This window comes from Oncorhynchus nerka, linkage group LG21 (assembly GCF_034236695.1).
Source record: "Oncorhynchus nerka isolate Pitt River linkage group LG21, Oner_Uvic_2.0, whole genome shotgun sequence".
Classification (NCBI taxonomy): domain Eukaryota; kingdom Metazoa; phylum Chordata; class Actinopteri; order Salmoniformes; family Salmonidae; genus Oncorhynchus; species Oncorhynchus nerka.
Genome location: NC_088416.1, coordinates 34587765 through 34598727, shown reverse-complemented (window position 1 = coordinate 34598727; position 10963 = coordinate 34587765). Strand labels below are relative to the sequence as shown.

Genomic DNA, 10963 nt, shown 5'->3' with positions numbered 1-10963 from the left:
TTCATTTTCACATAAACATTTTGGTCATTTAGCAGACACTCTTATCCAGAGTGACTTACAGTCATGGCATTCAACCAAGGAAGATAAACAACAACATTTCACAGTTATAGCATGTAAGAAGTGTCTTTAATGTTATTGCTATTCTGGGCTGGCTAATTGCAAATATATTTCTGTATTTTAAAATACAAAATACATGTATTTGAATTAAATACATTTCAAAATAGAAATATTGTGTGGTTTAATTTGATACAATATTTATGGTATTTCGTGTAATTATATTTTGTAATTGTATTTTGTACATTTTGCCCATCCCTGGTTAAGATTAGGGTTAAGAGTTAGGTTAAAGGGTTAAGGTCAGGGTTAGGGAAATGGTTTGTTAACATGCTAAGTAGAGTAGCTCAAATGAAGAAAGTGATTGCAAAGTTACAAATTAGCTCAAACGCTTGTCCGTGATGAGATTCAAACATGCAACCTTTGGGTTGATACAGATGTGTTATATATACCGTGATGAGATTCAAACATGCAACCTTTGGGTTGATACAGATGTGTTATATATACCCTCCTTTCGTTTGTGCCTTAAGTAACCTTTTTTTCTTATGTCTTATTAACATTTTATACTCATTTGAGTGTCCTGGATTTTCGTTTAATATGTTATGTCTAGTCTATGAGACCAGCCTGATAAAGCTCAACTTTGCTACCTTCTACTGACTGATTGATAGCTGAAATGATAATCAGTCTGGTGAGTTCACAGTATATTCACATTTCCTCACCTGATCTCACAAGATGCCCCTGTCCTGAAATTGACATCAGCCTCATTTCATAGCAACAATACTGATATTATAGACTGACAGAAGATGCAGGCATTTATTCAAGACATGACAGTGGCAGGTTAGATGTGTACATAAAAATGCTTTCAGATTTGGCACATTCAAAACCACATTTACAAAAACAGTATTTATAATTATTTTGAATCAATGAACTGCATTTATTTAGTTGAAAGCTGATTTCCAATGTACCCATAATGAAGCATACTGTTTTTGTTGTAATCGTATGTGATATACAGTACATAATAAAACACTCAACGGTAGTCTCACTGTAATGATGAATCATATGAATTACTGTCATACGACGACAATGTTGGATCAACTCACGTCTGCAATTTTCATGAAGCTTAAAAAACCTTTGGGTAAAAATAAATTAACCAATTTTCTTCCATACAATTGCGAAAGCATCAGATAACAAAAACACATACATTATTTACATCAATTGAAAGCACATCTTCTAAAATATCCTCGTCCTTTCCTGTAGGATGACCAAATATTTCTTATTCAAAAAACTATGCATAATATCCATTTCTATGGCCAGTATGGTATTTTTGTGACCTTGTAATTTTATGCTACAATCTAAATGACACATTCTTAATCCAGAGCACGAACACAAAACAATCTGCAAATGTCAAGGTTATGGGTTTAAACCGCTGTGAAAATGTCAAGGTTATGGGTTTAAACCGCTGTGAAAATGTCAAGGTTATGGGTTTAAACCGCTGTGAAAATGTCAAGGTTATGGGTTTAAACCGCTGTGAAAATGTCAAGGTTATGGGTTTAAACCGCTGTGAAAATGCCCAAATCATGACTTTGTTGAAACAATTGTTTTGTTCACTGTTTGTAATTATTAGTGTTGAGAGTGTTTTTCTAACACAAGTTTTAGGTGTTTGAGTTTTAAACTTTAGGATTTTGTTTTCTACTTCCCTAGAGTGAGATGAACTTGTGGAAACCATTTTTATGTCTCTACATGCAGTTTGAAGGAAGTTGCTAACTAGCGTTAGCTCAATGACTGGGAGTCTATGGTACTTGGCTCGTGAAACTACCTCTAACTTCCTTCATACTGGATGCAGAGACATAAACATGGTATTCACAAGTTCATCTGACTCTGGGGGGTATACCATAACATTTCACTGTTAGTTACTTCTCAGAATCACACAGTGAAAGTATGATAGCTATCAAATATAGGTACATCTCGACTTAACAATTCTTTAAGTTAAGAGACAAAATAAGAAAACAGCTTGTGCTCAGAATAGAAATCTAAACATTTCACTTTTGTATCATCTCATTGACTACAGAGTTAAGAAAGACAGCAACACTGGCTATGTTACAGTCTGGTTTTAGATCTAAGTACACATGACATTCATACTACTTCGGCAAAGGGAATCCTACACAAATAGCATGGTTTTATTTATTTGTATACATTTCAGACTAAACTCATTCACTGCACACAGATATTTTTTGTTGGTGTAATATATCAGTTAGAGTATCTAAAAGACGCATGTAAAAATCTAGTATTTTTCCCCAAAAATCTGTACTACTGTAGTAAATGAGGATAGGGTTACAACGTACTAGCTGTGAATACTGGAGACAGAACACACGATACTGAAGAGCTGAAACCAGGTTTGAGGAAGCAGGAAAGAGGAGGTCCCAGTTAATTCCATGTATTGCCTCCTGTTTCCCCTCTACCCTGAGAACTCCTGTCTGTGATACATGTCTGGATCATAGTATTTGGTTACCACCACTCTGTTGGCAAACTTGCGGCCAGTGAGGGCCTGCATGGCTTTCTGACAGTCTGCAGTAGAAACATACTCCACAAAGATCTGAAACAAAAAGAACCATCAATCTCATCAGGATCCAAATAGCAGATACATACATGTTACTTCAACAACAATTCATACTTCCTGTGGTGTATTAGTTTTTTATTTTGTCCAGACCAATTACTTATGTTTAACAACAGTGAAGAGCAGAGTCCCATTCTGTATTGAATAACCTCAGTTCAACCTTTTACCTTGCCACAGCCAGGGACCTCCACTCCTTCGACAGGCCGGGGAATCTCGATGGAGCGCACGCTGCCGTACTTGCAGCACTCCTCACTGATGTCCTCCAGGATCTCCTCGTAGTCCTCGTCTTCCACCAGCTCCTCAGGCATCACCATGTTGAGCAGGCACAGCACCCCCGTGGGCAGCCCAGAGTTCTGAAGTCCCTGCAGCCCAGGCACCTGCAGCGTCACCGGGGTCTCGATGATGGCAGTCTAGGTGGGAGGAGGGAAAACAGCCCAGACAGAAGACACATTTAGACTGCTGGTACTCACATTTGTTTCTTGCAATTCAAAATGCACAAGCGAACTGCACTCACCGGATTGGCGTTTTTGGCTCCCACACTTGCTCTCTGGACGATGAGCTTTTTGTCACCCAGTTGCATGCCATTGAGCCCAGCCACCGCCTGACAAACATACACAGAAACTTTTCAAATATGGAATCGAACCTTAAAAACAAGATTAATTTGACGCCAAAAAATGATAAACCATAACCATGAGAAAGCATAGCATTTGCTCATCCGTACCTGATCAGTCGCACTGATGTCAACATATTCACAAAAGGCATAACCTTTGGAAAGTGACGTGGCACTGTCCTTGACAAGGTTGAAAGCTTTGAGTGGTCCGAATGATGTCAAGAGCTCCTTCACCTGCATGAGAGATGAAGAAAAGCAGAGGCATAAGCAGGGTAATATGAATCCACCACATATTCTACTGAATTAATTCTAAGCCTCCATTTAATAGTCATGAGGAGAGAAATCATACCAAGGTGAATGGCCTGGAGAAGTGCAATAAATGACATGGTCAAAGAAAACAAAATATTTGTATCTTGAATTTAAAAAATAAAAATAATTGTAGAACGTTTATTAGTTTCAGTGTGATGAGATTAAGATTGCTTAATTACAAAGCAAATCAATTGTTTGTTAATAATTTGTATATGCATACAACGGCTGATGTTTTACAGACGAACTCTATTTAAGTATGACATATACTAAATCCACAATAATCCAGGGAAACTATATATGAGATTTTTGAAAGAGCCCTGAATGACTGATTTTCTGTATGACAAAACATTAACAGGTACAGACTTTGTGTAATGTATTTCATTTTATTCATATTTTACCAGAAATTCATTTACTTAACAATAATATAAAGTTATTAAACAGTAATAACACAAGTTGTGCTGAAAATTGTGCACGGACTATAAAATCCAATACTTATATTTGTTTACTACTTCACCTGAGCTATGAAAATGATGAACCCATCATCAAAGTAAACTGATTGGCTATCACTTCATCTACAAAATGAACTTGTTTCATGACAGTACATCATGTTAACACAGTCTTAACTTTATTTTTAAGGCTGAGAACCACCCCAAACCTAACATTAATCGGGTATCTGTTTATTTTATCCCACCCCTAACTAATTTAGTCCTTAACGCGTTTCAAAAGAGTGATGGGAGAGAGAGAAAGAGTAGCCAGGAAGGGAACCTGCTGGCTAGGAGTGTATCCGTGGGAGGAACGGAATGTCTTACTTGCCTTGTGTTACATGTTGGCATGGCAGCAGTAGATCAGTACTACTGAACAAATTATGAGCGCAGACTTAACGATCTTACAGGCCCCTAGCTGGGGACAAAGTGGGGGAACAAAAATGAAAGAGCTGTGAGTATCAAAGCAGTAGCAGTGACTGCAAGAGTAAAAAAGAAAAAGAAAATAAACACCAGGGTACAATCAGGGTACTGTTTAGAAAGAAAATCAGGAGAAATGGAAAGTTAGAATCCAATTCATTTAGTGCACAACAACATTGCAGAACTATGCCGTTTCCCAATCTCTCTGGAACTTGGAATGAAGATGTAGCACAGTCAGGGCGTAATATGTTTAGTGTGAGGAATCATGGAATACGGTTGTTGGCAACCATTTGACTTAACCAGGAATTTTACTCAAGCCTGCATATTGTGATATCTAGGACATGTTACCTCGTTCTATCTTATGAACTGGACTTTGCTTACCTTTGTCAAATAAGCATGGTTAAAATGAGAAATTAGCAGACAGCTGAACAGTTACACTTTTCACTCACTGGAATACTGATAATCAAGCCTATTAACCCACCAATTCATATACTTATAGCTCCTGCTAGCAGGTGGTCACGCATTTATCCCATTCAAAAGTATGTTTTCATGGGACCATTAGTGACTATAAACTACTTATCTGATAGAGATACTATTGTTCTCTCTGAAATCAAGTGAACGAGATTGAAACTGGGTTGATGATTATGCATAAATAATATGTGTAAATATTAATTCACAATTTAGTTCAGTCATGAAATCACTAGCTGAGTTTTTATTCAAACACATCAGAGTGATTCATGGAGTGAAAAATAATGTGTTCACATTAACTAATGCTAATGAATAATGCTAATGAAATGTAATCTCATGATTTCTAACAGAAGTGTAACAACAAACTGCATAAAAGGAGGAGTTATTGGCATCTTCACAAATATCAGACATAAATAATACATTCATATTTTGATTTCCATACAACACTGGCCAAATTGTAGACACAATGAAAACAGAACCTGAAAAAATATTCAATTATAATTCAATTATTCAATGTTTTTCAAACAGCAACTTCTCCTTTGGGTAGTACATTGTGCTTAGCACAAAAGCACTCTCACACCTGCAGGGTGTGACTGAAGCAAATGCTGTCAGTGCTGAATGTGTTAGTTCCTATAAGCATCTCTACACTACTAAATGCCTGCCATGGACTTATGGCCAGGGAAAGAGCGTCAGCTACAGTTAAGATACTGTCTACTTTAGGCCAAATGTTATTCCCATTGTTACTCCCTAGTATGTTTTATCTCAACCAGTGGAGGCTGCTGAGGGGAGGACGGCTCATAATAATGGCTGGAATGGAGCTAATGGAATGGCATCAAACACCTGGATCCCATTCCACCAATTCCGCTCCAGTCCTTACCACAAGCCCGTTCTCCCCAATTACGGTGCCACCAACCTCCTGTGGCCTCAACATGCTTGTAAGTTTAAAGGACAAAGGTCACTTCTCCCCCACCCAACCAGAACAGAATACTGTAAGTCTGTCACTTCAGTGACCAGTTCAAGAAAGTAATACAAATGAAAAAGGTAAGGTATGCTTGTGTTGTCAATGTGAAATGACTGTTTGAGTGAAGTACCTGATCATCATTGAGATAGTTGGGTAGGCCTCCAATAAACAGTTTATGTGGGGAGTCTGGTACCACTGTGGACACGACACCTACAGAGACAAAAACAACAATAAACACGTTCAACTGCAATATACCTGTACTGTAGCTGATATCTACTGGTCCTATGAATGTGAACTACATAACTAAGAAAGCATGTTGCCACTGTACAAACCTGGGACATGAAAAGCAGGCTGCTCTGAAATGCCAGGTAGGGGCCGGTAGTCATGTGGTCGTCTTATCTTCAACGACTGACCTTGGAAAATGATTCCATCGAAAGCCATGGCCTGTGTGGTCTCATCGACAGACCGGAACTGGAGAGGAAGATGCCAAACAGGGAGTTAGACAGTTTAAGTAAGTTATGCAAGGCAACTAATGTTACACACCAACATATACAGAAGAGACAGGACACAAGGCAACCTACCTCTAGGAATGCAAAGTTTTTATCCTGATTTATCTGCACAGCAAGCACAGGGATGCTAGGGGCTTGTGATAGGCCTGCAAGCCTCATTTGGGCATTGAAGAATTCTGCCATGGACTCCTAAAAACAGAAATAAATAAAGGAAAAAATATCAGCTGAAACCCATACAGTAACTGCAAAAACACCTTGAAATACGATGTTGTCACTTCAATGTGCAAGACAACGTAAGTCCTCTGGGAAGTTTACCTCTGTTACTCCAAAGGGAATATTGCCAACATAGAGACGTCGAGCCTGCCTAGTCATCTGACTGCCAACTATGGGCACTTGGGTGGGTGTTACTGCCAACCCACTCATGGCAGATGATGCCAGCAGGGCTATTGTGGGTATCTGCCCAGCCGCTGAAGGGAAAAGTAGAGAGTAAGAGAAACTTCACAAAACCTTAGTAACTGGCACTGTTCTTGACAATTCATTCTTACATGTATGAACTTAACAGGAAATAAATAAAACAGGGGAACATTACAGTAGGATATTAGCCACAGGCAAAGAGAAGCTGACAGATACCTTGCATAGCTTTGTACTGCAATGGTGTGATGTGTTCAAAGCCAGGGGGAGGCACATCCCAGTATCTGCAGGTTCGTTTCCTCCTTGTTCTTCGTGGAGAATAGCTGAGTAAACAGAATACATGTTGGCTCATTGTTGGCAAAGGTAACACTGAAAAGGCAATATACCTGACATGCTGCTTTCTGTCAGTAAGTGGCTCTGGGTACTGTACCAGGCGCTAAATACTCACCTGTGCTTCTTGTGATCCCGCGAGGTGCTCCTCTGCTCCCGGCTCTTCCTGTCTCTACTGCGGCTTCGCTTCTCTCGGCTCCGGTTGCCCCGGTCTTTGCTCCAGCTGCGATGTTTCTCACTGCGGCTCTGAGACCCACTGCCGCTCCTCTTCTTGCGGCTCTCCTTCTCTCTCTCTATGTCGGTGGGAAGAGAAAGGATGGAACATAAGCCAAGCTTTTGGTAGCTATATACGATCATGTTTCAGCATAATTAAACACAATGGGTCACTATAATACACCGGACATACCTAACATGCAGAGAGGGGTTATAAGCTAGTATGAACTCTTGAATAAACTTAATTTGATCGGGGTAAAATACACAGAAGCTGCTTCCAGCTATGTGAATAGATTTGACAGAAATGAGTTCATAACATTCCAGTGGGATGCTTATTATGGACCAAGATATAGCTAACATACCTGCAAGCTGACCAAGCAAACGAGATGGATCAGTCAGTCTGGGATAGCTAGCTTGCTTATCTTGGTAACTAGCTAGCTAACTAGCTGGCTAGTGCAATAGACCAGTGAGTGCATCTAGATATTTGGTGCAGCTATAGTTAGCTAGTTAACTAACTATCAATTTAGCTAGGTAACGTTAGATAAGCTAATTCACTCGAACTATAGCCATGCCATGTTTGCTAATCAATAAATTAAGTGGCTAATGGTTAAATTAGCTAGCGAGTCAAATAAGCTACATCTGCATACAGCAGGACTAGCTCGTCTAGCAAAGATATCTAGCTAACTTGACAACTAGACACATAATCACAGTAATGCATGCTAGTTAGCTAGCTAAAAGCTTCTAGATAGCTAGAACCATTGCAACACATCCAAAATTGAAGGCTGAAATAAAATGGGAGATCACCCTGTCGGTTCTCGCTCAGCTGTTTTTCGAATTCCTCAAAATCAGCCATGATTACTGCAATATTTTAAACCGATGATATTCTGTATCTGCCTGACTGCCTTGACGGATCAGACTTGGCTGTCCAGAGTCCAGCTAGCTGTAATTGCACAGTACTGTAGTAGACGGGTCCATGGATTTTTCCAGTCGGCAAACTGCTTGCGTTACCCATTCCACAGAGTGATAAAACATAGCTACACAGTAGAAACCCAGATGAGAGAGTAGCCAAACATTCCAAGAGTGTGCAGATCAGGGAATATCATAGAAACAACGCGCAAGGGGAGCGTTCAAGAGCAATCACACTTTGTACGTAGAGCAATCACACTAGGAATCGTAATCAATACGAGAAACTGAATGCCACGTGAGGATTAATTAGTACAAAGATGAGAAGATAGCAACATGTTTTCTCTACAACACTTATAATACAGTTGATTTGATACAGGTTGAAGATGGAGACATTGGGTCAACATTTGGCATGGAATAAGACAGCTCAAAGAAGCTGTGAAGCTGAGAAAACAGTGCGTGCGTGTGCATGTGTGTGTGTGCAGGGCTGGACTGCACATCTGGGCCGATGTGTGCCGTTTTAAAGCTTTTTTATTTTTTATATATATTTTTTACTATTCTATATATTTTGATGAAAATAATCATGGCCTCTAAATCATCAAGCTGCATACTGGACCCTATTCCAACTAAACTACTGAAAGAGCTGCTTCCTGTGCTTGGCCCTCCTATGTTGAACATAATAAACGGCTCTCTATCCACCGGATGTGTACCAAACTCACTAAAAGTGGCAGTAATAAAGCCTCTCTTGAAAAAGCCAAACCTTGACCCAGAAAATATAAAAAACTATCGGCCTGTATCGAATCTTCCATTCCTCTCAAATCTTTTAGAAAAGGCTGTTGAGCAGCAACTCACTGCCTTCCTGGAGACAAACAATGTATACGAAATGCTTCAGTCTGGTTTTAGACCCCATCATAGCACTGAGACTGCACTTGTGAAGGTGGTAAATGACCTTTTAATGGCATCAGACCGAGGCTCTGCATCTGTCCTCGTGCTCCTAGACCTTAGTGCTGCTTTTGATACCATCGATCACCATATTCTTTTGGAGAGATTGGAAACCCAAATTGGTCTACGAACAAGTTCTGGCCTGGTTTAGATCTTATCTGTCGGAAAGATATCAGTTTGTCTCTGTGAATGGTTTGTCCTCTGACAAATCAACTGTAAATTTCGGTGTTCCTCAAGGTTCCGTTTAGGACCACTATTGTTTTCACTATATATTTTACCTCTTGGGGATGTCATTCGAAAACATAATGTTAACTTTCACTGCTATGCGGATGACACACAGCTGTACATTTCAATGAAACATAGTGAAGCCCCAAAATTGCCTCGCTAGAAGCACGGGTTTCAGACATAAGGAAGTGGATAGCTGCAAACTTTCTACTTTTAAACTCGGACAAAACAGAGATGCTTGTTCTAGGTCCCAAGAAACAAAAGATCTTCTGTTGAATCTGACAATTCATCTTAATGGTTGTACAGTCATCTCAAATAAAACTGTGAAGGACCTCGGCGTTACTCTGGACCCTGATCTCTCTTTTGAAGAACATATCAAGACCATTTCAAGGACAGCTTTTTTTCCATCTATGTAACATTGCAAAATCAGAAACTTTCTGTCCAAAAATGATGCAGAAAAATGTATCCATGCTTTTGTCACTTCTAGGCTAGACTACTGCAATGCTCTACTTTCCGGCTACCCGGATAAAGCACTAAATAAACTTCAGTTAGTGCTAAATACGGATGCTAGAATCCTGACTAGAACCAAAACATTTGATCATATTACTCCAGTGCTAGCCTCCCTACACTGGCTTCCCGTCAAGGCAAGGGCTGATTTCAAGGTTTTACCGCTAACCTACAAAGCATTACATGGGCTTGCTCCTACCTATCTCTCTGATTTGGTCCTGCTGTACATACCTACACATACGCTACGGTCACAAGACGCAGGCCTCCTAATTGTCCCTAGAATTTCTAAGCAAACAGCTGGAGGCAGGGCTTTCTCCTATAGAGCTCCATTTTTATGGAATGGTCTGCCTACCCATGTAAGAGACGCAAACTCGGGTCTCAACCTTTAAGTCTTTACTGAAGACTCATCTCTTCAGTGTGTCATATGATTGAGTGTAGTCTGGCCCAGGAGTGGGAAGGTGAACGGAAAGGCTCTGGAGCAACGTACCGCCCTTGCTGTCTCTGCCTGGCCGGTTCCCCTCTTTCCACTGGGATTCTCTGCCTCTAACCCTATTACAGGGGCTGAGTCACTGGCTTACTGGGGCTCTTTCATACCGTCCCTAGGAGGGGTGCGTCACTTGAGTGGGTTGAGTCACTGATGTGATCTTCCTGTCTGGGTTGGCGCCCCCCCTTGGGTTGTGCCGTGGTGGAGATCTTTGTGGGCTATACTCGGCCTTGTCTCAGGATGGTAAGTTGGTGGTTGAAGATATCCCTCTAGTGGTGTGGGGGCTGTGCTTTGGCAACGTGGGTGGGGTTATATCCTTCCTGTTTGGCCCTGTCCGGGGGTGTCCTCGGATGGGGCCACAGTGTCTCCTGACCCCTCCTGTCTCAGCCTCCAGTATTTATGCTGCAGTAGTTTATGTGTCAGGGGCTAGGGTCAGTTTGTTATATCTGAGTACTTCTCCTGTCCTATTCGGTGTTCTGTGTGAATTTAAGTGTGCTCTCTAATTCTCTCTCTTTCTCTCTTTC

General features: G+C 40.5%; 1 protein-coding gene across 1 annotated transcript; it reads right to left on the bottom strand.

The window, feature by feature from the left end:
• Positions 1-850: 850 nt before the first annotated feature.
• LOC115110718 (splicing factor U2AF 65 kDa subunit-like) lies at positions 851-8467 on the bottom strand. The gene is made up of 11 exons (XM_029636583.2): positions 8183-8467; positions 7284-7458; positions 7055-7158; positions 6740-6891; positions 6497-6613; positions 6248-6386; positions 6046-6125; positions 3387-3509; positions 3180-3266; positions 2833-3075; positions 851-2644 (listed from the first exon to the last, which is right to left on the bottom strand). Exons 1-11 carry the CDS (start codon positions 8229-8231, stop codon positions 2507-2509), a joined length of 1407 nt encoding a protein of 468 aa, XP_029492443.1. The 5' UTR covers positions 8232-8467; the 3' UTR covers positions 851-2506.
• Between the last annotated feature and the right edge of the window lie 2496 nt (positions 8468-10963).

Coding starts and splice junctions, on each gene's coding strand:
- LOC115110718 (XM_029636583.2), bottom strand. CDS start 8,231: ATGGCTGATTTTGAGGAATTCGAAAAACAGCTGAGCGAGAACCGACAG. Junction 6,126..6,247: donor GCCTGCTTTTCATGTCCCAG/GTTTGTACAGTG, acceptor TTGTCTCTGTAG/GTGTCGTGTCCACAGTGGTA. Junction 2,645..2,832: donor AGGTCCCTGGCTGTGGCAAG/GTAAAAGGTTGA, acceptor TTTTTGTTTCAG/ATCTTTGTGGAGTATGTTTC.